Genomic DNA, 26,475 nt, shown 5'->3' on the forward strand with positions numbered 1-26,475 from the left:
TGACACCTGAAATCTATGTAATTTTACTAACAATTGTCACCCCAATAAATTTAAAATAATAATAATAATAATAAAAGAAAAAGAAAAAAAATCTGTTGAATGAACTAATCCATGAATGAGTAAATTACTTGCACACTTAATTTGAGAAAAATCATTTCTGGAGATCCAAAATGGAGTAGATAAAAGCTGTGGTTGCCTCCTCCCATAAACACCTTAAAATTACAATTAAATTATAGAACAATCAACCTGGGGAACCATCTGAAGTCTAGCTAAAGTGAAGTCTAGTTTTATAACTAAGGATATAAAGTAGAAGGCACATTGAGACTGGTGCTTAGGGCAGAAGGACAGTGACTCGGGGGTGTCAGAGACATATTGGGAGAGACTGAGTTGTGTGATTTCAGGGCAAAGCAAAAACTGGAGGGACAGTCGCCATTTTACCTGTGTGTTGTTCTCCTGAGCAGCCATGAAGTAGTTGCCATCTTTCCTGTGTTGAGCCCTCCCCTGATGCCCATGGCCAAATCTGAATCTGAGTTGGTCTGCTGAGCTCTGTTCACTCTACCCTGGTAACTCCCTGGGACCCCACCCCACCCAACTTGCCCATCACTGGGGGCACTTTCTCAGTGAGCAGCCAGCCCTACCTGTATTGCATTCTTTCTTGGACAACTCTTGGGGGTCTGTGGGCCCCAGGCAGGCAGCAGCTGGCCCTGGTGTGCTCTGAGAATTTTGCTGAGTAGTGTGAAGTTCAGCATTAGCACCAAACCAGAATCTACATTAACATAGTGAACACATCTCCTCCCATCCTGGTGAGTCCCTGAGACCCTGCCTCACCCAACTCATGTACCACACAAGGCTTTATTATCGGCTGAAACTTATGGGAGCTGGCAGGTGGCAGCAGGCCTCAGAGTGTTCTGACTGTTTGTAGAGCTATCCAAGGCCCAGTACTGGTGGCAGCCATCCCTGGTTTGCAGCAGAGTCTCTTCCACACACCTCCACATGTAGCACAGTTACAACCAACCATGGATTGCTTTGTAGCTCCTACCAAGTAGTCCCCAGCCAGTCATAGACAGTGGGTGACCTGGGCCTGCACCAGAGACCCTCCCAAGTGGTTCCAGAACCAACAAAGTTAGAGGTTGGCTTAAGACCACAGCAGAGCACCACCCAATTAGTCCCACAAGCAACACACCCAAGGGACAGTCTCAACAGGCACCAGGGCCTACTGGGACAAACCCCATTCAGTGGGGTAAGCCCCCAACACAGCAGCCTATAAACTGTGGATGTGGCAAAACCCCACAGTCAGTCAGCCTGAGGGTCAATCCCAATAACTGACATGCCAATAGCAATCAAGGCTCAACTACAACAGGAAGGCACACACAACTCACACAAGGGACACTCCTGGAGCATCTGGCACAGGTGTCCAAAGGGACTGCACCACTGGGCACCACAGGGCAACAACTACATAAGGCCACCCAGCAAGAGTGGGAGACATAGCAGCCCTACCTAATACATAGAAACAAACACAGAGAAGCAGCCAAAATGAGGAAACAAAGAAATACATCCCAAATGAAAGAACAGGAGAAAACTCCCGAAAAAGAACTAAATTAAATGGAGGCAAACAACCTACCAGAGACAGAGTTTAAAACAGTAATTATAAGGGTGCTTGAGGAACTTAGAGCTTCAATGGAGAGATAGCAAGTATAAAAAAGGACATAGAAACTATAAAAAAGAACCAGTCAGAAGTGAAGAATACAATAACTGAAATGAAGAATGCACTAGAAGGCATCACCAGCACACTAAAGGAAGCAGAGGATTGAATCAGCAATTTGGAAGAGAAGGTAACAGAAAACACCCATTAGAACAGTAAAAGGAAAAAAGAATCTAAAAAAAAAAAAATATATAGTTTAAGGGGCCTCTGGACAACAGTAAGTGTAGCAACATTCACATCGTAGGGGTACCAGAAAGAGAAGAGAGAAAGTAAGGGATTGAGAACCTATTTGATGAAATAATGATGAAAAATTGTCCTAAGCTGGTGAAGGAAATACACATAGAAGCTCAGGAAGTGCAGAGAATCCCAAACAAGATGAACCCAAACAGGCCCACACCAAGACATATCATAATTAAAATGCCAAAGGTTAAGGACAAAGAGAGAATCTTAAAAGCTGCAAGAGAAAGGCAGTCAGTTACCTATAAGGGAGCTCCTATAAGACTATTGGCTGATTTCTCAACAGAAACTTTGCAGGCCAGAAGGGATTGGCACAAAATATTCAAAGTGATGAAAAGCAAGGACCTACAACCAAGGATACTCTGCCCAGCAAGGTTATTTAAAATCAAAGGACAGATAAAGAGCTTCCCAGACAAGAAAAAGCTAAAGGAGTACATCACTACCAAACAAGTATTACAAGGAATGTTAGAGGGACTTCTTTAAGATGGAAAAACAAAATCAAAATTATGAATAATAAAATGGCAATAGCCAAATATCTATCAACAATTACTTTCAATGTAAATGGATTAAGTGCTCTAATCAAAAGACATAGGGTGGTTGAATGGATAAGAAACAAAACCCTTACATATGCTGCCTACAAGAGACTCAATTAAGATTGAAAGACACACAGAGACTGAAAGTAAAGGGATGGAAATGATATTTCATGATAATGGAAACAAACAAAAAACAAGTTGGGGTAGCAATACTTATATTAGGTAATATAGACTTTAAAACAAAGGCTATAACAAGAGACAAAAAAGGATTACACCAGTAATCCCACTTCTGGGTATTTATCCAAAGAAACCCAAAATGCTACTTCAAGGGGATGTATTCATTCATAGGTTCATTGCAGCGTTGTTTACAGTGGCCAATATGTGTCCATCGATGGATGAGTGGATAAAGAGGAGGTGGTACATATATATAATGAAATATTGCTCGACCAGGGAAGGGAATGGGTTCTTGCCATCTGCGGCAGCATGGATGGACCTGGAGTGTTCTGTGCTGAGTGGAGTATGTCAGACAAAGACAGATGCAATGTGATTTCTCTTATATATGGAATCTAAAGAACAAAATAAACAAAACAAAAACAAACTCATAGATGCAGAGAACATTTTGATGGTTGCCAGATGGAAGGGGGGTGACGGTGACAGGGAACAAGGGGTCCAAATTTCCAGGTATAAAACAAATAAGTCATGGGGATGTAATATACAGCTTAGGGATTATAGTCAATAATACTGTGATAGCATGGTACAGTGTCAGATGGTTGCTAGACTTACCATGGTGATCACTTCTGTAGGTATATAAATGTTGAATAACTATGGTGTACACCTGAAAGTTATATAATATTGTATGTTAGCTATATTTTTAATAAAAGTCTTTAAAAAATAGTTAAAAGCACTATTAAAAATAAAAAGTGTGAATTTCAGAGTTATAAAAAAAAATCATTTCCAAAACACTCCTGCTGATGCGTTCATTCAACCAACCATTCAGTGTCCAAGCAAAAAATGTACCACGTAGAATTCTAGAAACTCAGAGTTAGAAGGAATCGTTGACACTTTCCAGTTCAATCCACTTCGTTTTAAAGATATGGAAACCAGCCCTGAACTATAAGTGGTGATGAAGCTAGTTAATGGCAGAACAAATAGTTAAACGAGGCATATTTCGATGCTCTTTATGCTTCCATACTTTATATCTCTATTCCTTTTGAGAAGTTACTATTTTGTATACATAAGCAAATATAATGGAACCATAAAATTTCAATTCCTCGTTGTTGCTCTGTTGGCAATAAATTATCTGGCATATGATATAGATAGGACACAAAAAATTACAAATTCATGCAGAAATGGTCTCACATAGACAGGACAGGCTAGCCACTCTCTTATATTCTGCTATCTTACTGAGACAAACTAAAATATAAAAATTTGTAAATTATGTGAGTATTGCTAAATTTATCTGAATGTCAACCATTTGCAAGTAGTTATATTCCCTATTCTTAATAATACTTTACTTGTTGGAGTTTCACATTTAAGTCCTGCTTAAATGCCTACATTTTTATTTACTGCTTTTTTTACTAAAGAAAAGTTGTCAAAAGAGAAGCATACAATAAATTATAAGCACTTTGAAATCGGACAGGTATAGATTAGATTCTTGGCTCCATTTATTAGCTAAATAACCTTGGATAAGATTCTTGAACATTTTTGGTATTAATTTACTGATCTATATAAGTGTGTGTGTGTATGTGTGTGTGTGTGTGTATAAAATATTTTTAACTTGAAAAGTTAACATGATACCAAGCACACTAAGGCAGACTAAGGGCTTTGTATGTATTATCTTGTTTAATCCTCACAACCGCCCTATGAAGAAAATGGTTCTATCCTTTATTTACAAGGGAAGTCTCCAAGACACAGCAAGATTAATAAGCCCGAGGTTACATAGCTAGGAAAGGACAGAGTGAGGAATACCTGGGCTCTCTCCATATTCACAAGTTCTGTACCTCCTTGGAGAGCCATCATAGCAAAGGACTGAAATAGTCTGTGTACTAGGCACCCACATAGCCCTGTACGTCAGAGATACTCAATAAATATTGCCCTTTTCCCTTCTCTTTCCCACCACTGACTAGATAAATTACCTTGGCCAACTGCTAACCTTCCTTAGCCATAGCTTATTATTTTAAATAAATAATAATTCCTTTTTTCATTACAAAAGAAATGCATGTTTTTTGTAAATCGTTTTTACAAAAGAGATACGTATAAAGAAGCTGACTTTATACATAATCCCATCACCCAAAGATAATCACTGTTAGAATACAAGTATAGTTACTTTTATACTTTTTATTTTTATATATACTATAAGAACACATAATCCTTTGGGGGGCAAAATTGGAATCTTCTCTCTATCCTATTATATAATCAATTCTTTACATAATGATGTATTGGAGAAAACATTTTTTTATCTCATCATTATTCTAAAACATGACGTTTTGTGTTTGCATAGTTATCCATGGTAATAATACTACTACTAATAAATTCAATAACATTTATTATGTGTTAGTACTGTGCTAAGATCCTTTGAATGTGTTAATTTATTTAATACTCACAATAACTATGACATAGGTACTTTTATAATTATCATTTTACAGATAAAGAAGCTGAGGCACAGAGAAGTTCAGTAACTTAACCAGGGTAACCCAGCTAATAAGAGGCAGAGCTAAGGTTAGAATTCAGGCAGATGAGCTCCATAGCCCATGTTCTGGAATAGACAATATTGTTTTTGATGAATCCATTTTTACTAGAAATTTGGATTGAATCTAATTTTTTGTGTTATTAATAATTATATTAAGCATTCTTATGCAAACCTTTTTGACATCTACAATTTTACTAGGTTCAGTTCCTATGTAGAAGTAAAATTACTGCAATGGCAGGTTTCACATAGTTAATACTTTTGGCAAATAATGCCAAAATTTCCCACCAAAAAAATTATACCATTTTATTCTTACACAAAGTCTTCATGAAAGAACTTTTTCTCCTTTTCCTTGACAGTATTTACTATTCCTTTTTTTTTAACTTTATCAGTTTGATAGGTTAAAATGATCACGTGCTACTATTTTAAATTTTAAAACTAGAAATTATAAATAAGAACTTTATTGCATCTATTTTTTGGTCACTTTTACTTCTTCCTAGGGTAAATTTACATTTATGCCTTCTGTCCAGTTTTCTACCAGCATGTTTTCTAATTGGTTTATTTTTATATATTAAGGATATTAACCATTTGTCCATCATCATTTATGTTGCAAATATTTTTATCAAGTTTGTTTTTTGCATTTCAATCTATGTGGAGTTTTTGTAATATATGGAATTTTTAACTTTTGTATATTTGTGCCTCAGCTTCTCAACTGTCACATTGGAGCTATTTAACTATATTGTTTCTAAACCCTTGAAATTATAAAATATCATTTTATTTCTTTGTTTACTATAGATAAATAAGCCATGAAATAATTATTCATCAAATAAGTATTGACCGTCTACACTATGGGACGTACTGAGCTAGGCACTGAGGTTACAAAGCAAAGGAAGTGCTTCCGCCTACCTTCAATTTCTTACGGCTTACTGGCAGAGACCAGCAGGTAAACAGACTACTAGTATGATCGAAGTACACCTTGGAGCTCTGTGAAAGCTTCCTTGACAAGCTGATGCCTGGGCTGAGTTCTAGAAGCAAGTGGAGTTAGCCAGGCAAGGAAAGCTTTCCAGTAAGAGCAGCAGCATTTTGCACCGCTCTTTGTGAATTTCCCTAATAGCTAACATAAATTTTTCTCTTGCACTTTAAACTCACTTTATCTTGTTCTATCCAGGAAAAATAGAAGTACAACAAATACAATATTCCTCATGATTATATCCTCAAAACATTTTGTAATGTGAAGTTTATTAACAAGTGATTGGCTAAGTAAATTCATTTCCTATCTTAGACAAATAGTCAATGTGTTGATATTTTATAATAGCTATTATTTTTATAATTTTAAAACATACATTTCATTAAAATTATCTTAAGTTTAAGTTTTGGAGACAAAGAGGAAAAACTGAGGGTTGCTAGATGGGCGGGGGGGTGGGGGTTAGGGGGAAGGTGAGGGGATTAGAAAACAATCAGTAACCACAAGATGGCCACGGGGTTTTGAAAATTAATCTGGGGAACGTAATTTAGTGGTTACCAGAGGGTAAGGGGGTTGGGGGGTGGGAGATGAGGGTAAGGGGGATCAAATATATGGTGATGGAAGGAGAACTGACTCTGGGTGGTGAACACACAATGTAATTTATAGATGATGTGATACAGAATTGTACACCTGAAATCTATGTAATTTTACTAACAATATCACCCCAATAAATTTAAAAAACAATAATAATAAAAATTATCTTAAGTTTAGCTTATAGTAAGGCCACCAAAAAGAGCTCAAGGAATTGGAATAAAAGCGGTGGTGGGAAGGAAGGATATCATCCTCAGGAATATTGTATTTGTTGCACTCCTATTTATCCCAGATGTAACAAGATAAAATGAGTTTAAAGTGCAAAAGGAAAATTTATGTTAACTATTAGGGAAAACTTTCTCAGACTCTAGAGTAATTTACAAAAATGTTAAAAGCCTGAAGTCTCCAGACAATTTCTAGGAGTCAAGATGTAAAGGGTGTCAGTGATATGTAAAGGGTGTCAGTAATGTAATGCATAGATGATGTATTACAACATTGTACTCTTGAAACCTAGGCAATTTTACTAACCATTGTCACCCCAATATATTTAATTTTTAAAAAGATATATCCTCTTCGTGGTTTACCTCTAGAGAATTTATCTGTCCTTACAATTATTAGTTTAAAAGTGTTCAACCATGCTTTGTTAAATCCACATGATTTAGTTCTTTCCATTATGATTTTAAATTAAGCCAAATGTAACAAAATACAACTGGCCCTCTGTATCTGCAGGTTCCACATCGGCAGTGTCAACCAACTACAAATGGAAAATATTTGGGAGAAAGAGTTATATCATTGCTGACGTGTACTATGTACTTAGGCCTATGAGGCTTGCACCTGTACTGGACATATACAGACTTTTTCTTGTGATTATTTCCTAAACAATACAATATAACAGCTATTTACATAAGATTCACATTGTGTTCGGTATTATAAGTAATCTAGAGATGATTTAAAGTATACAGGAGATGATTTAAAGTATACAGGAGGATGTGCATAGGTTATATGCAAATACTATGCCGTTTTATGTAAGGGATTTGAGCATCCACAGAGTTTGATATCCATGGGAGGTGCTGGAACCAACCCCTTGCAGACACCGAGGGATGACTGTATACTTTCTAATAGGTGCATTATGTTGTGCAATTGTAGCAACAAAATGCATCCTGTCAAGTTCAGATGTACAATTAACCTTGTTTTAACCCAATCTTTGGGTGCATGATAAGGTAACCTGGAATGTGAATCCACCTTATAATGAAAGCTTTTCAGTATTTCAGTGACTAAGCCCTCTTAAACAAGGTCCAGGGTAATCAATTTATATTGATATTATAAATAATAATGGAGCAAAGTTCCAGTGGAATCTAATAATAAGCTCTTTTGCAAACTCTATGTGGCTTAAATATCATCATAGTTTTCACTTTGTTCAAATCTTTGCAGTCTCCTCAAATCTCAACATTTCATCCATAAATCATTTTAAGTGCTTCAGTGAGTATGTGAGCCTACTTTCTAGTACCTTATGAGCCTATATTTCACACTTCTAATGGGCTGCTTGTGATCAATAACTGTTTCTTCACTACTTCCCACCTTGTTCACATCTGTTTCCTTTGGGAGAGGCCGATTTTAAGAGCTCAGGATTACATGCTTTCTTTTTCATGCAACTTGGAGCTCCTCCTTGTTTATTAGCAGTTCTATTTCTTTCTATAGCACCATTTTCTCTCGATGTATTCATAAAAGTACCATCTGTTTTTAGTATCATTTTATTTCTGTTTTATCCTCTCTGCACTTTTCTTTTCCCTGAATGCTTTATGCAATAACAATTTATTCTTGTTTTATTATCCGCCTGCTTTCACAGTCTATCCCTTTCACCCCGCCTCCGCCACAACTCATGTCACCCTGGGTTTTCTTTATCCAAGGAACCGTGTACCATACCTCTTAAGGGCACGACTTCGGTGTCAAGTAAGGGGCAGCTCAGCCACTTATGGATGTTGGGCCTTGGCTAGCTGACCACTGTAAGCCTTAGTTCTTATTAGGGAGACCAGTTCATGGATGGTGTAGGTGCTTAATCACTGCGCTGTACACCTGAAGCTGAAGCTGAATAATGTATGTCAACTATAATTTAATATATATATATAGTCACAGGATGTGGAGTACAGCATAGGGAATAGAGTCAATGGAATTGTAATAGATATATAGGATGTCAGAGGGGCAATAGATTGGGGGAGGAGGGTTATCACTTTTTGAGTGGTGAAATGTCTAATTATTACATTGTTTTGTATACTGAAACTAATAATAAAAAATAAAAATAGTTCTGTAGATGGATTGTGGTAATGATTGCACAATAATGTGAATGTATGTAATGCCACTAAACTGTCCACTTAAAAATGGTTAAAATGGTTAAAATATTATGTATATTTTACCATAATAAAAAGAATTTTAAAATTTAAAAAAAATTTAAAAAGAAGGAAACGGTAATAATTCTACCTACCTCTAAAATTTGTTTGGAGGACTAAATAAGATAATGTACATCAGAGTTTCCCAGCCTCAGTACAATTCACATTTGGGGCTGCGCAATTCTTTTCCTGGGGGCTGTTCTGGGCGCTGTACGAAGTTGCATAGCAACCCTGGCCTCTACCACTAGATGCCAGCAGCAACCCCCTTCACAGTTAGGACAACCAAATAGTCTGCGGCCAGTCGTTGTTACATGATCTCTAGGAGGCAAAATTGTCCCCATTGACAACCATTGATGTACATAAAGCATTTGGTACAATGCCTGGTATATAGTAGAGATATAATAAATATTTGTAATAGACTGATGAAGAGATGAATGAATGAATATTCATTTCTAATGCAAGTGTCTAATATGATGCTTGACATTCATTAAACTGCTTAACTCTTGAATGGATAAATAAATGACTCTGATGCCAATGAGCTTCAAAGCTTGTCTGTTGTTTCTACCTTATACCAAAATTGTTTCTACCTTAGTGGTGTCTTCACTTAAGAAAAGGCTCCCATGTTTCAAAAAAACATTTTAGACAATTAACTTATTGCACAGTTTAAACTATTCTACCCAATTTTTCCCCAGTTTGTTTTTTTTTTTTTACTAATTTATTGGGGTGACATTGGTTAGTAAAATTATACAGGTTTCAAGTGTACAATTCTATAATACATCCCGTACATATTGCATTGTGTGTTCATCATCCAAAATCAATTCTCCTTCCATCATAATATATTTGACCCTCTTTTCCCTCTTCTCCCAATCCATCCTCTCCCCTTACCCCCTGGTAACCACTAAACTATTGTCTGTGTCTATGAGTTTTTGTTTGTTTGTTGTTTTCAGTTTTATATCCCACATATGAGTGAAATCGTATGGTTCTCAATGTTTTTTTGTCGAACTTATTTCGCTTAGCATGATAATCTCAAGATCCATCCATGTTATCACAAGTGGCAGAATACTATTCCATTGTATACACTATGTACCACATCTGTTTTACCCAATCATCACGACCATCCACCTACAGAACTTTTTTTTATTTTTTATTATTAGTTTCAGGTGTATAAAACAATGCACTTTTGTTGTTTCCATGTCTTGGCCGCCGTGAATAATACTGCAATGAACATAGCAGTATATATATCTTTACAGATAAATATTTTCAGATTTTTGGGGTAGATACCAAGAAGAGGGATTGTTGGGTCAAATGGTAATTCTTAATTTTTTGAGGACCCCTCTACTGTTTTCCATAGTAGCTGTATCGATTTACCTTGCTACCAGCAGTATATGAGTGTTCCTTTTTCTCCACAGCCTTCCAGCACTTATTATTTGTCTTGTTGACAATAGCCATTCTAAGAGGTGTGAGGTGGTATCTAATTGTGGGTTTGATTTGCATTTCCCCAGTGGCTAGTGAAGTTGAGCATCTTTTCATATATCTGTTGGCCATTTGTATGTCTTCTTGGGGGAAGTGTCTGTTCAAGTCCTCCATCCATTTTTTAATTAGACTGTTTGTTTTTTTTTTGTGTTGAGTTGAATGAGTTCTTTGTGTGTTTTGCATATTAGCCCCTTATCCAAGGTGTTATTTGCAAATACATTCTCCCATTTGATTGGTTGCCTCCTAGTTTTGTTGATGGTTTCTTTTGCTGTGCAGAAGCTTTTTAGTTGTATATAATTCCATTTATTTATTTTTGCTTTTACCTCCCTTGCATATGAGGTCAAATTCAGCTTTATTGAGATATAATTGACATATAATGTTGTGTAAGGTTAAAAGCTACAACCTATTGATTTGATGCACTTATGTATTATAAAATTATTATTGACCAGCACCTCCATTATGTAACATAATTACCATTTCTTTTTTGTGGTGAGAACATTTAGGGTCTACTCTCTTAGCAACTTTCAAGTATATAATACAGTATTATTAAATATAATCCCCATGGTGTACATTAGATCTCCAGAACTCATTCATCTTATAACTGGAAGTTTGTAATGTTTGGCTCCCATCTTCCTATTTCTCCCCATCCCCCAGCCCTTGGTAACCAAAATGCTAGTCTCTGTTTACATAAGTTCAAGTTTTTTAGATTCCACATATAAGTGATGTACAGTACTTGTCTTTCTCTGTCTGGCTTATCTCACTTAGCATATTGCCATCAAGTTCTATCCATGTTGTTGCAAACGTTAGGATTTCCTTCTTTTTCACAACTGAACAACATTTATATATACAATATATATTTTATATTTATAATATGTGATATGTTATATAGAATATATATTTACAATATATATAAGTATCTTCTTATCCATTCATCTGTTGATGGACACTTAAGTTGTTTTCATATCTTAGCTAGTGAGACTAAGACTGCAGTGAACATGGATGTACAGATATCTCTTCAAGATCCTGTTTTAATTACCTTTAGATATATACTCCTAGGTGGATTGCTGGGTCATGTCATAGTTCTATTTTTAATTTTTTGAAGAGCCTCCATACTGTTTTTCTTAGTGGCTGCACCAAGTTATATTCCCACAAGCAGTGTACTAGGGTTCCCTTTTATCTGCATCCTTGCCAACACTTGTTACCTTTTTGATAACAGCCATTCTAACAGGTGTGAGGTGGTAGCTCATTATAGTATTAATTTTAATTTCCCTGATGATTAAAAATGTTGAGCACGTTTTCAGATACCTGTTAGCCCTTTGTATATCTTCTTTGGAAAAATGTCCACTCACTTTCTTTGCCCAATTTTTAATCAGACTGTTTTTTTAATATTGAGCTATATGAGTTATTAATATGTTTTAGATATTAACTCCTTATGAAATATGTGACTTGCAAATATTTTTTCCCGTTTCCTAGGTTCCCTCTTCATTTTGTTAATGGCTTTCTTTGTTGCAAAGAAGGTCTTAGTTTGATGTAGTTCCACTTGTTTATTTTGCCTTTGTTGCCTTTGCTTTTGGTATCAAATCCAAAAATGAAAATATTGCCAAGACCAATATTAAGGAGTTTGCCCCCTTTTAGGAGTTTTCTTCTGGGGGTTTTATGGTTTCAGGTTTTACATTTAAGTCTTTAATCCATTTTAAGTTGAATTTTGTGTATGGTGTAGTTTCATTCTTTTGCATATGGCTATTCAGTTTTCCCAACATTTATTAAAGATACTGTCCTTTCCTCATTATATATTTTTGGCTCTTTTGTCGTTAATTAACCATATATGTATGTTTTCATTTCTGTGCTCTCTATTCTGTTCCACTAATCTATGTGTCTGTCTTTATGCCAATACCATACTGTTTTGATTAATAGAACTTTGTACCATAATTTGAAATCAGAAAGTGTAATGCTTCTAATTTTGTTTTTCTTTCTCAAGATTGATTTTGCAATTTGGAGTCTTGTGGTTCTATATAAATTTAGGATTATTTGTTTGATTTCTGTGAAAAATGCCATTGGAATTTTGATAGGGATTACATTGAATATATAGATTGTTTTGGGTACTATGTACCCAAATTTTAAGTAATCAAAATTATTTAATTAAAATAATTTTAATTAAATTATTAAAAATAATTAATAATTTAATAATTATTAATTACTAAAGAATTAATAATTTAACAATATTAATTCTTTCAATCTATAAGCATGGGATATCTTTCCATTTATTTGTGTCTTCTTTAATTTCTTTTACCAATGCCTATAGTTTTCACTTTTACCTCTCTGGTTAAATTTATTCCTAAGTATTTTATTCTTTTTCATGCTATTGTACATGGGTTTTTTTTCTTAATTTCTCTTTTTGATAGATTATTGCTAGTGTATATAAATGCAAGTGATATTTGTATATTGATATTTGTGTCCTGCAACTTTACTTAATTCATTTATTAGTTCCATTTATATAGTTTTTTGGTGGCATCTTTAGGTTTTTCTATATATAGTATCATGTCAATTTTACAAGTGACAGTTTTACTTCTTTCTTTACGATTTGAATCTTTATGATTTCTTTTATAGTTTTTTCTTACCCAATAGCTCGGGCTAAGACTTCCAATACTATGTTGAATAAAAGTGGTGAGAGTGGCCATTCTTACTTTGTTCCTGATCTTAGAGGGAAAGCTTTCAGTTTTTCACCATTAAGTATGATGTTAGCCATGGGCTTGACATATATGACCTTTATTGTGTTGAGGCATGTTCCCTCTATTTCAATCTTTGTTGAGATTTTTGTCGTGAAAGTATGTTGAATTCCGTCAAATGCTTTTTCTGCATCTATTGAGATGATCATATGATTTTTATCCTTTATTTTGTTATTGTTGTACATCACATTGATTGATTTGCAGATGTTGAACCATCCTTGCCTCTCTGGAATAAATCCCAATTGCTTCCAGTGTATGATCCTTTTAATGCACTATTGAATTCAGTTTGCTAAGATTTTATTGAGGATTTTTACATCTGTATTCACCAGGGATATGTAATTTTATTTTCTGTGGTGTCTTTGTCTGATTTTGGAATCAGGGTAATGGTGGCCTCATAAAATGAGGTTAGAAGTGTTCTGTCCTCTTCTATTTTTTTCTTGAGGGGGATGGGGGAGAGTTTGAGAAGGGTTGGTATTAATTCTTTAAATGTTTGCTGGAATTCACCAGTGAAGCCATCTGGTCCTGGACTTTTGTTTGTAGATAGGTTTCTGAATATTGATTTAATCTCCCTACTAATAATTGGTCTGTTCAGATATTCTATTTCTTCATGATTCAGTCTTGGTAGGTTGTATGTTTCTAGGAATTAACACTTTTTTTTCCTAGGTTGTCTGTTTCATTAAGGTTTACTTCTGGAGGTTTACTTTGTTCTTTTGTTTGAAATACTGTATTCCTCTGTTTCCTCATTTTCCTTGACTATCTCTGTTGGTTTCTATACATTAGATAAAACAGACCCCTCTCCCAGTCTTGACAGACTGGACTTTGTAGGACATCAGCCTCATCAATCAGCCTACCCTGTGCTTCTAATTGTCTCTCAAACCTTTGTTATTGTGTAGCCACCTTTTTGTTCTTAATGGTTCCCAGTAGCTAAGTATGTACCAAGCCTGGCGCCTAAGGCAGCAGCTGGGAAAGTATGTAGTTAGGTGCCTTCCTGTGAGAAACCGGGATTTGAGCATTTTTACCTGCTTCCTCAGTTCTTAGACTAGCTGTATAGCCACAGGGAAGGAGTGCTCCTGAGACCATTAAGATTTTTGTTTGTTTGTTTGTTTGCTATAGTCCTATGGAACTCATGAATATAAACACCAGGTGACCCAGGGACCCTTCCCTCAGGCAGCAGCCTCAAAAGCTGGAGAACTGGATGTATGTACAAGCTCCTTCTAGGGAGATATTGGCAACTTGGAGAGACTAGAAGGAGAGAGCAAGGGAGGTGACCCGGCTTCCTGGGTCTCCAGGGAGGATTGCAGTCAGCCTCTAGATGCTTGCTAAATTAGAAGCCTAACCCTCAGGCAGCAGCTATTGAAGTACGCAAACAGAATTATTTCAGGGAAAGTCGGGAGATGAGCATTTTTGCCTGTTCACTCTCTGCACAGAACCATGGGGGATAATGACAGTGAGTGCTCACACCCATTAATAACTGCTTCTTTGTGTGCTATAGTCTTGTAAGTCTAATGGATGTAAGTGTTGCTAGCTTTCAGAGTTAGGTGTTTTGGGGGGGTCTGTCCCTCAGGTGGAGGTCTTAAAAGTTGGAGCACTAGATGTGGGATCCAAACTGTTAGCCTCTCAGGGAAAAGCTGGGAATTGGGTGTTCCCTCCTGATTATATGGCATTGTACTGGGAGTGACAAGAGTGTGTTTCAACCTCTCCTACCCATTTAGATGTGGATATTTTCTAATTTACCTTATGTGTAGGAGTCCCTCAGCTAGTTTCTGTGTTTCTTTAAAAGGGAATTACTCTATGTGTAGCTGTTCATTTCGTGTGTCTGTGGGAGTAGTAGAGTTCAGGAGCCATCTATGTTGCCATTTGTAAAGACTGTCCCTACTCAATGTTATGGAAAGTAAATCTTAGTGAGATTAACTTTTTATAAACTTTAATGAATGACAGCTATAAATTATTATGCTGCATTTTAATTCAGCGCTAAATATTGACATGATCCTTGATTAATGTAAGAGTATTTTAGATTGATATTCCAGTTATTTAGCCACTGATGTGATAAAAGGACAAAGCTCAAGCTACCTTTAAGTGTTTATTAATCTAAGTTCATTCTATAAACACTTATTGAGCGCCTACCATGTTTCAGGCACTGTTCGAGGCAGTTGGGATGCAAGTATCCAGCTTTGTGGAACCTCCATTCCATAAAGTAATGGACTACAAAAATAATAAATACATAAATAAAAGTAAAGATTACTCATAAATATTAATCTAGGAAATATTCTAGAAGGTACTGACAAATTCCAGTAGATGACTGTAACCCAACCAGAAACATTTTTGTGAATGCATTCATTGATTGCCATTTGGTTGCTAATTTATGATTTAATTTTACTGAACTTCCACTTTCTCTTCTGATCTGAATTACAAGGAGGATATTAAATCAAATCTGTAGTTACCTTCACATATTTTGTGACTTCAAACATTTATGTTATGATTCACTGTGTGCATAATTTTTTAAGTTGTCTCAAAATACCAGTGTTCCTTTTACATTGTCTAGGTTTTCTCTAATAGACTAAATTTATAGCATAATTTTTGTGCTGTAGTATAACAGATCTATAGCTGATTTTTTTTACACTAATACAATATATATGCTTTCTGTCCCTCACCTTTTTTCATCGGTAAAATGGGAGCTGTAGAATTCTTAATCAACATGGTTGTTACAGAATTAAGTAACATAATGTTTGTAAAACACTTTGAACTAAAGAAAATGCAGGCAATATAGTAAATTTTAAATGTTGTATTTTCTGCACCCCAACTAGTCATTTACTATTTCTAGTATTTCTAATATTTTAACATAGTAAATGAAGTAATGTACATTTTTCTTTCCTTTTTACAGTTAGGAGGAAGCAGGATTACAATGAAAAATAAAAGCAAATATATATCCAGCAAGGCCATATATGGAATATCTCTTTGGCTATAAACCACTTGTCTCAGGTGTAAAAGCCTACAAATGATGAAAACCAAGAGAAGTTTTCATACTAATCTCTTTTTTGAAGTTTTTTTTTTTTGTGATCTCAAAAGACATAACCATTGTTATAAAATTCCAACATTAGAGAAATTAATAACTTAGAAAGTGAAAAGCCTATTTATCCATATACACACCCAACTCTCTACCCCTAGAGATAATTAATGGTAATAATCTGTGTATGTTATATATTAAAATAAGATCACATCGTGCATACTGCTTTGCAACTGGCTTTTATTCACTCAGACAGTGTCTTTGGTGTCTTTGATAAGACATTTAGTTTCTTCTCCTTTTCAACAGCTGCAGAGAGCAGTAACTCAAGGATGTACTTGTGGCTCTCTGTGTACCCACAAAGTCACATAGCGTTCAGATCTGATTGAAAAGGTCTTTCAGCTGACGTTTGCACAGCCATCCACTGACCTTCTCTCTCCAAGGTCTGACCCAAAAGGGGCAGCAGGAGAGTGACTCAGAAGATTTCTCAGTCCACACCGGGAGACAAGAGCTTTCTTTTTTTTGTTGTTTTCTTTTTTTTAATTGGGGAATATGGGGAACAGTGTGTTTTTCCAGGACCCATCAGCTCCATGTCAAGTCGTTGTTGTTTTTCAATCTAATTGTGGGGGGCGCAGCTCATCTCCAGGTCAAGTCGTTGTTTCTCACTGGTCCATGTGGGGATCGAACTGGCGACCCTGGTGTTATGAGCACTGCGCTCTAACCACGGAGCCAACTGGCCACCCAACAAGAGCTTTCTGAGTGCAGGGAGGAGGACAGACCTGAATGATGACTCCACATTCTTATAGCAGTTAATCCAAAGGATCACAGAAACATAATAAATGCATCACCCTGAAGTGAAACTCCTCTTGGGAGTGTGGATTCCCAGTAAGGCCCAGTCTACTTGAAGCAGGAAGCAAATTTTATTTGAGGACGTCAAGGTCAAGTTAACTCATTTTAAAATTGCCATAGGAGGCCATTCATCTGTTCACGTCTTCCACCTCAAAGCCTTCTTCTTCCCATCATTCAGATATTTACCTTTAAAGGGATTAAGTCCTCTTTTTATCTTTTCTGTGCTTTCATTAGCTGCATTTTTTTCTCTTTTTAGCTTTCAAAAGGGCAGATTTTTTTTAAGCCAAATGCCAGTATGTCAAACATTAAATATTCATTCCCGTGCAATGTACAGTGTGTATAATGACATACTCTATTATAACATATGAATTATTTAATCAGTGTACCAAACTTACACATAATTGACTGACCAGGTATAAAGAGTACTCTACGCAGAGAGCTTAGAGTATACGGCTTAACTGAGGCCTTTGTTAGACAATATGTAAAGCTGCAGACCCCACACCATAAGGGAATTTTTTGCCTAAAGTAGCTACCAGCTTCTTTGGTAAGAAAACAAGAGACGTGATTATATCAAGTGGCGCTTGCATGGCTGGAAGGCTATGATGCCGCTGTGGCATCCGTCAGGAAGCAGGGGTGTTAGGGCCCACGCTAATGAAACCAGAAATGTTGTGGAAGGCTCCCTGGAACACCAAACTTTCCAAACGCCGTTGTCCAGTTTGTTGGAGGTTAAATAGTAAGCGGTTCGGAATTGCATAGGTAACGCATAGAATGGTCATGAGATCAGAACTAAGGTATTAATAGTAGGTACTGTTCTCTGCTTTCTCACTGTTCAATCATCACACAGTCCAAGTAACACTACGCCGGGCGGGGGTACAGGATCTGGTTCTTTGTTCCTCAAATAGGTCCAAGTAAACTTTTCTGTAACACTGTTTTGAGGAATAAAAATGCCTCGTCATGCTACTGATGACTATTTCAACCTGTTTCTTTCAGATACCATTGTTCTTATCGCTTCAATAGCAGTTGTTTCTGCAAAAACTCAGGGTAATATTTTTGCCACGTCCGCACTCAGAAGTCTCCGTTTCCTACAGATCCTCCGAATGGTGCGCATGGACCGAAGGGGAGGCACTTGGAAATTGCTAGGTTCAGTGGTTTATGCTCACAGCAAGGTAAGGTTTGCTTTCTGCATTACAGAATAAGATTTTTGAAACTTTTTCATTGATTGCTGTAATAGTTGATAAACCTATCACAAACAAACTTCGGCATTTTAGAAACTGGTCAAAGCAATTTTAGGACACAGTATGTAACAGATTATTTAAAAGTCATGAATATCCAGGAAGTAGTCGAACAAATGGAATCATGAATGGGTTTTTTGGGTTTTTTTTTTTTTTTTTCTCTTTCAAAGATGTTTCACCTCTAAAAATCGTTCATTCCTTTTTTATCTAGGAATTAATCACAGCTTGGTACATAGGATTTTTGGTTCTTATTTTTTCATCTTTCCTCGTCTATCTGGTGGAGAAGGATGCCAACAAAGAATTTTCTACATATGCAGATGCTCTGTGGTGGGGCACAGTAAGTATAAAAATCTTTACTTATTGGATGTTGTGAGATTTTTTGCCTTGAGTACAGTGTAATGATTCCTGTGGTCTCAATAAACACATTAACTCCTAAACGGAGTTATGTGAAAATATACAGCACTTAAAATTGTGCAGAGTTTCCCCGTCTCTTTGGTTCTATTATGTATAAGTCATTAGTAGTAATCCTTGAGTACTAGATTGTTGCCAAAATAAAAATATATAATTTTTTAACTGTGATTAAAATGTTGATAGCCTTGTTTGTTTGTTTTAGCTTTGTGGAACACATTTAAATTACGGTGTTGCCATTCATCAAAAAGTTTATTTGACGTTAAAAAGAAAAAAATAATGGTAGCTGAATGAAAGTTGGAAGAGTAAAATTATGGCACAAAAAGTGAAAAAGAAACGCCTGGTAACCATCTGTGAGATCAGAGATTATAGACGACACCTCATTTCAAAAATTTCCACTCAAAGACCTAACCTTCTTTATATTTTCATTGAAGGATAGTTTTCCAGACAAAGTAACCATGACTCTCATATATAGAAAGAAAATAAACACATACTAAAGATTTTATTTCACTCATTTTTTTTGTTGTTATTTGCAACAAAAGTATTAATGAGGGAACCAGTAAGATGTTATAAGCATTCAAAGGACTATCCAAAGTGCAGAAACATATAAAGATCAGAAATATTGAACGAATGTGCAAATAGAGACAAAAGTGGCTTCTTCCACAGTGTGAGAGGGAAGTTAATTGCCACCACTAGAAATTCTGCCACCACTAGACAGAATTTATTTACATGTCTATAGACAAGAATTATTTTGCATTGCTACTTGTTGTCTACAACTTACAGAGTTGTAAAATAACTCAAGGGCCATGAAGGATGCAGAGCCCCACAAGGTCAGAATTCAGTAACCTGGACGTGGGTACTCTAAAGAACATACAGTTTTTTCCATGGAAGCAAAAATGTCCCTACATTGTAAACAATTTAAAAACCAGTTATTAAAAAATGTGCCCAATAAGAATGTCACAGCATAAAGAAGTGCTTTATGCAATGTATACACTGTATTTGTTTTTATTTTATTCTTTAAGACATTCCAAAAAGGTATTATGTGAAAATATACAACAATTTATAATTGTTTAAAGAGTTTACCCATCTCTTTGATGCAACAAAGTTAAGTTCCCTCATAAAACACCAGTAATATTTCTTGAGTGCTAGATTTGTTGCCAAAATAAAAATATATCATTTTCTTAAACTGTAATTAAAACATTGATAAGTTGTTTGTTTGTTTTAACTTTGTGGAGCATAAGTAAGTTACCAGTTGTTGCACTGTTCCATTATTTGTCAAAACCTCGTCAGCAGGAACTAGAACGCTTGTCAAGGTCACAGGAAATTTTTCAGGACTGTATTGAACAGAACTTGATATATTTGTTGGTTGTATAGCAGCAATAAAATGAGTAAGAATCAGAAATGTACACCTGAAGATTAAGATTTTTTTCTTAAATTATCAGAGTATGTGACACTGATAACAAGGCATTCTGTTCGTTTCATAATTTAGTTTCCAACTCCACTCCCCTCCACCAGGCCTACTAGCAAAAATGGACATTTTGAAAGAATGAAAGTGGAAAACCCAAAAAAGGGCAGTCATTTGGCATTCTTAAAATACTTTTTATTCGTTGAGAGTTAATGAAAATCTATGACTCATGGTGGGATAAACTGTTTAAACTGAGAAAACAGGAGGCTTTTCCAGCCGGTGAAAGAAAGACAATTTATTATCCCAGCCTTCAAAGCACAATTTGAATTTTAGTTTTTGCTTCTCTTTGATTATTCTATTTAAACTACTGAGACACCTCTTCCCCTTGATATGCAGTTGTTGATGAGTTTAGCCAAGCAGTTCTTTATCCTTCTTTCCATTGTCTTCCTTTTCTCCTTATTACTAATAAGAATTGCTGTGTGAGAAACTCTTAATATACCTCTCAGTTAGTCACCAGTTGGTTTCTTTTGCCAGAATAACCCAAATAGAAGGTTTTTAAAGGTGATATCTGTAACTTTCAGGGGAGAAACAACATATTTTCATTGATTTCCATTTCAGTAGTGCTATTTTGACTGAAGCTGAACCTGTACTTAACATGTTCCTTGAATGGGCTAATTATGTCTCCTTTTTTTTTTTTTTTTTTTTTAAGAAAAGAAATCTGATCTTGAATATGAGAGTAAAAATCTTGTAAGCCATTTAAGTTTCTAGGGATAAAAAAGGCCTTGTTGGTCCACAGTGGGTTTGTTGATATTAACTGACTCCTGAATGAAATTTTCCAAAGCCTACAAAGACACAAACATCAAACAGAGGGCTTATTATTTCTATTCGTTATAAGAAGAACATATACCAAGTCTCCAGTGTGAAATAAAATAAAGTTAGAATACTATACCTTTTATTAGGTATTAATCAAGAGCTTAAGGAATATATAGTTGGATACTTTCTTTTCTAGTTAAAGTTGTCCAGGTTGCATATAACAGACACCTTGCTGACTATGGAAGTATCCAGAATAAATAGGGAAATAAAAGCATCCTGAATTGAGTATTTCTAAGTGCTAAGCTTTGGTGAAAAAAAGGAAATTTCCTTTATTAAAAAAGCCCAAAGTATCAACATTAAGTATCAAAATGCAATTTGTCATCCAGGAATACAGTATCCCAGTGAATTCTAAATTGTTAACTAATGAACTCTCTTCATTAAGATGCTGAGGGCTATTTCCAGGACAAACTTTTGGAAAAATACAGTGGTGTGATCAGCATTGCTCAAAGCCAATAACAATTCAAAGAACTTTGGTCTCTAAAAACAATTCCATACTAGTGAATAATAGTACCTAGCTCATTGAATGAGTGGGATAGGGATTTAAAGGGCCTGGTACGAAGACCATAGCCAGTGCCCAATCAAAGATGGTGGCTACTCTTGGTGTAGACATTGCTGTTGTGGATGGTAGATAAAAATTTAGTTAGTTAGTTAGTTAGTTAGTTAGTTAGTTAGTTAGTTAGTTAGTTTCAGATGTACAGAGCAATGTAATAGTTAGACATTTACATCCTTCACAAAGTGATAACACCCCCCGCAATCTACTACCCCTCTGACATCGTATACAGCTGTTGCAAGACCATTGACTCTATTCCCTATGCTGTACTTTACATCCCATGATATTTAATTCTAGTTGGCATTCAATACTATTCTACTTCAGCCTCAGGTGTATAGTGCCGTGGTCAGGCATCCACACAATCTATGAAGTGATCCCCGCAAAAGTCCAGTGCCCATCTGGCACCCCACATAATCTTTATAATAACATTATTGATTATATTCCCCACACTGTATTTCACATCCCCATGGCTATATTGTGAGTACTAACTGGTGCTTTCTAATTTCTTCACCTTCAACCCCATCTCTACCCCCCTCCTATCTAGTAACCATCAGTTCTTTTCTCTGTATCTCTGAGTCTATTTCTGTTTTGTTTGCTCATTTATTTTATTCTTTAGATTCCACATATAAATAAGATCATAAGGTACTTGTCTTTCTCAGTCTGATTTATTTCACTTAGCATAATATTCTCTAGGTCCATCCCTGTTGTTGCAAATGGTAAGATATCATTTTTCTTTATGACCGAGAAATGCTCCATTGTATAAATGTACCACAGTTTCTTTATCCAATCGTCTCTGTCAATGGGCATTTCAGTTATTTCCATGTCTCGGTTGTTGTGAATAGCACTGCAATAAACATAGGGGTGCATCTATTTTTTCAAATTAGTGTTTTGAATTTCTTTGGATAGATAACCAGCAGTGGAATCCCTGGATCATAAGGTAGTTCCATTTTCAACTTTTTAAGGAACCTCCAATCTGTTTTCATAGTGGCTTCACCAATCTGAAATCCCACCAACAGTGCATGAGGGTTCCCTTTTCTCCACTTCCTCGCCAGCACTTGTTGTTTGTTGATTTTATTAATGATAGCCATTCTGACTGGGGTGAGGTGATATCTCATTGTGGGTTTTTTTTGCATTTCTCTAATGATTAGTGACATTGAGTATTTTTTCATATGTCTGTTGGCCATCTGTATGTCCTCTTCAGAGAAATTTCTCTTCATGTCCTCTGTGTATTTTATAATTGGGTTGTTTGTTTTTTTGGTGTTGAGTTGTATGACTTTTTTAATAAATTTTGGATATTAACCCCTTATCACATGTATCATTGGCAAATATCTTCTCCCATTCAGTAGGATGTCTTTTTGTTTTATTGATGGTTTCCTTTGCTGTGAAAAAACTTTTTAGTTTGATATAGTCCCACATGTTTATTTTTCCTTTTTCTTCCCTTGCCCGAGAGGATATATCAGTAAAAATGTTACAAAGGGTAATGCCTGCGAATTTACTTCCTATATTTTCTTCTAGTTTTATGGTTTCAGGTCTTACATTTAAGTCTTTAATCCATATTGAATTTATTCTTGTATATGGCGTAAGAAGGTGCTCCGGTTTCTTTTTTTTTTTAGCATGTCTCTGTCCAGTTTTCCCAGCACCATTTATTGGATAAACTGTCTTTACCCCAGTGTAAATTCTTGTTGGAAATACCTTTATAACAAAAGGAATACGAATAGCTGTATGCTTCATTGCAAACCCACAGCTTAGCTACAGAAGGGGCTTGGGAACTAGGGTTTGCAATGAAAAGATGTTCTAGGTTCTGAAGTGGTCACAAAAGAGGAATTGGTGACAAAGGAAATGGAGGAGGGCCAAGGGGAGGTAACTCACTGGAATCTACTGGAAAAAGAGGATCTTCTGATTGTTGGGCGGAGTTCCATTTAACGTTATTTCCTGTTATTATTTTCCTCGTTTTTAGTTGCTTTAGATTTATTCTGAAATAAATTTTTAACAAGTTTTTCTGGAGTTATTTTTATTATCTTATTTCCTGTTATTATTTTCTTTCTCCTTTTGATTTGCTTTAGATTTGTTCTGAAATAACTTAAGATCAGGTTTTCCTGAAGTAATTTTTTTCTGGTAATGACCTGGTAAAGGCCAATTTGTTCTCTTTCTATTTACTGCTATTCATATGATGAAGGTAGTGTTATGGGTTTTTTAAACATGCATACAGCAGCAAAGAGTATAAATCTACTCTTAAGTAAGCATCTGAATACAACCTCCACCTAAGACTATGTGCTTAAAATGATGACTTCAGGCGTGTAGAAGAATTCGCTATCAGCCAGAGTTAGTCCTAGAATTCATGCTGAAAATCTTACAATCTTTCTCAAAGCAAACAACGAAGAAGGCTGTGTATATCATGCAGTGCCCTGCGCATTCAACAGGTCACACAGCACAAATATATGCCATGAGTTCCATCCCACTGCAAAATCTAAGAATAAGAAATGGTGTAAATTTTTGGAATGAACAAAAATACCCTGTCCTTGATAATACCAGCTATAATTCCAAGAATCAACTCTCCTTACACTGGGTTCACCAAGACAAAATGTTATCTGCAGCCTCTTACAAGCTGTTGTTTTCTGATTCGGTGCTGGTACATTAAATAAAAGTTAACAAGTGTTTCTTGTATTGCCTGATGGTATCAAAGCTTTACTTGGCCATGAGATGATCAATACACCAGTTCCTAACTCTTCACAGACACTGCTAACTACCAAGCATATCCTGAGACACAACCCCAGCCACTATCCACCAAAACACACTAGCTGTTATGAGCATCTGTAAGTCCCATGCCTACCTTAGTGGCATGCATTCATGAAGGACATTGGTCATAAGCCTCTTTGGGGAAGTCTGTCCTAAGAAGTCTGTTCCTTTTATAATGTCATCTCATGCATGGCTCTGCACACTTTTACTGGGTATTATTCCATAAGCATTGAGCACATGCTGTGGGGAAGATAACAGAATTATAGTCAGGAGACCTGGGTTCCAGCCCTATCATTATGATTTAGTGGGAATGTAATATTAAGCAATCATTTAATATCTCTGTAAAATGGCAATAACAATATTACCCAAACACAAAGTCGCTGTGTGTATTAAATGAGATTAGGACACATAGACGTGCTTTATCAAGCACTAGACAAATGTTGTTGCTACTATCATTACATATCTGACCACAAGCCTGGAAGAACAATATAGGATGCTAATGCCCTGAGCTACCTGCCACAGCAGAACCCAAATTACATGATGCCACCACCACAGGAGTTTCTGATGTCTAAGGACTGAAACCTTTCTGATCTACTCATCCAAGGTGACTAAATTTCAAAATTAACTGTACAGGTTCTATGACTACCCACTACCTGAAGCCAAGTGCTCAGGAAGTGGCAAGGAGAGAAGAAGAGAAGGGAGGGGAAGGGAGGGAAGGGGAGGAGATGAGAGGAGAACAGGGAGAGGGAGAAGAGAGTAGGTTTTTGACAAAGTGCCAATGTGAATCATCCTCCTTAAAGGACCCCCGTTGGGAAATTATACTGTACTGTGGAAATCTCCAAATAGTACATAAACTTGTTCCACGAATTCATTAGCTGTAAACTAGTATTCATAATTGAATTCCCAAAATCAAACCAATAAATATTTTGTTGATTTTTTGCTTGAAGGAAAGAGGAAGGATTTATATCTCCTGGTCTAGAATTAATTCTGCTATTTAAAAGTAATAATAATAATAATAACTGTAGCCTAACTGATGCCTAAGTTATAATCTGACCACAGCCTCTACCATCCCATAAAAAATAAAACCAGAATCTGCATTCAGTTTGCAGTACTCTTTCTGAAGCAGAATTCTTGGTGGCTGAACACACTAAGGTGCCCCCGGTGCACCTCAGACTTTGTTACTACAAATACCTACACCTTTATGCCAATATTTGCAACCCATAGATGTTCAGAAAATATCTTTTCTCACCTTCATGACTGCAGTTGAGCAGATGGAATATGGGGGCAAACATTTATCTGAGCGGTTCCCACCTGCCAAGTCACCTCTAAGTAAATGATCCTGCTGGACAGGCAGCACCAGGCTACCAGGCTTCCTGAGGCTGACATAGCGGAGCGACAGTTGTCAGCGGGCCCCTCCCTCTCAGGTCCTGGTCTGTCCCTCGGGCTACAGCCTGTGATGCATCTGCCAGCTTCCACATGGGTCATAAGTGTGGGTAATAAATGGCATCCTCTCACTTAATAAGAGCATTGCTCTGCGTAAAAACTGCACTGAAAGAGATGCTAGAAATGTGTTATATTTATCTTTGAATTTTTAAAAGTAAGTTCAAAGTTTCATCACCTTTCCAATGACAACATAAACACCGTAGTCAAACATCAATGCGTAGCGTATATAAAGGTATACCTCTGTGAAAATTTGGACTTTATTCCTCTCATCTCCCCTTGCCTGGAACAATACTGTGATTCATCTGTCATTTGTTTAGAGTATAAGTGTGGTTTCTTTATCTGGTTTATTAAGAGATATTATCCTGTGTGCTATTGGCTAGTGAATTCATTATAATTCCCACAGCAAACTAGTGCTAAATAAATTGCTGGGAAATTTTTTAAAAAGTCAATGAGTAGGAAGCAATAATAAATAAACAAGGGCATAAATAAATACATAAATAAATATTTAAAATTTAATCTATCCAGCATATGTTAACTAGCATATCTCTTATGAGCTCTGGAAAAAGGTCAGAAATGGAATTGTGCCCAGTATAGTCAATTTCCTCCAGGCGTGATTTCCTCCAATCCCCTGACGGTCACATATGCCTCTGCTTAAGGTTCCCTGAAAAAGCTGCTGTTCCAG

At 36.1% G+C, this 26,475-nt stretch overlaps 1 protein-coding gene across 2 annotated transcripts in view; it reads left to right on the forward strand.

The window, feature by feature from the left end:
- Positions 1-26,475, forward strand: part of KCNQ5 (potassium voltage-gated channel subfamily Q member 5) — a 532,349-nt gene that overhangs the window by 415,645 nt on the left and 90,229 nt on the right. For both annotated transcript variants that reach the window (XM_033102968.1, XM_033102969.1), the window contains exons 4-5: positions 18,137-18,312; positions 18,590-18,715. In XM_033102968.1, the coding sequence (XP_032958859.1) occupies positions 18,137-18,312; positions 18,590-18,715 (302 nt within the window). The remainder of the gene's footprint in view (positions 1-18,136; positions 18,313-18,589; positions 18,716-26,475) is intronic.

The sequence above is a fragment of the Rhinolophus ferrumequinum genome, chromosome 3 (genome assembly GCF_004115265.2).
Source record: "Rhinolophus ferrumequinum isolate MPI-CBG mRhiFer1 chromosome 3, mRhiFer1_v1.p, whole genome shotgun sequence".
Lineage (NCBI taxonomy): Eukaryota > Metazoa > Chordata > Mammalia > Chiroptera > Rhinolophidae > Rhinolophus > Rhinolophus ferrumequinum.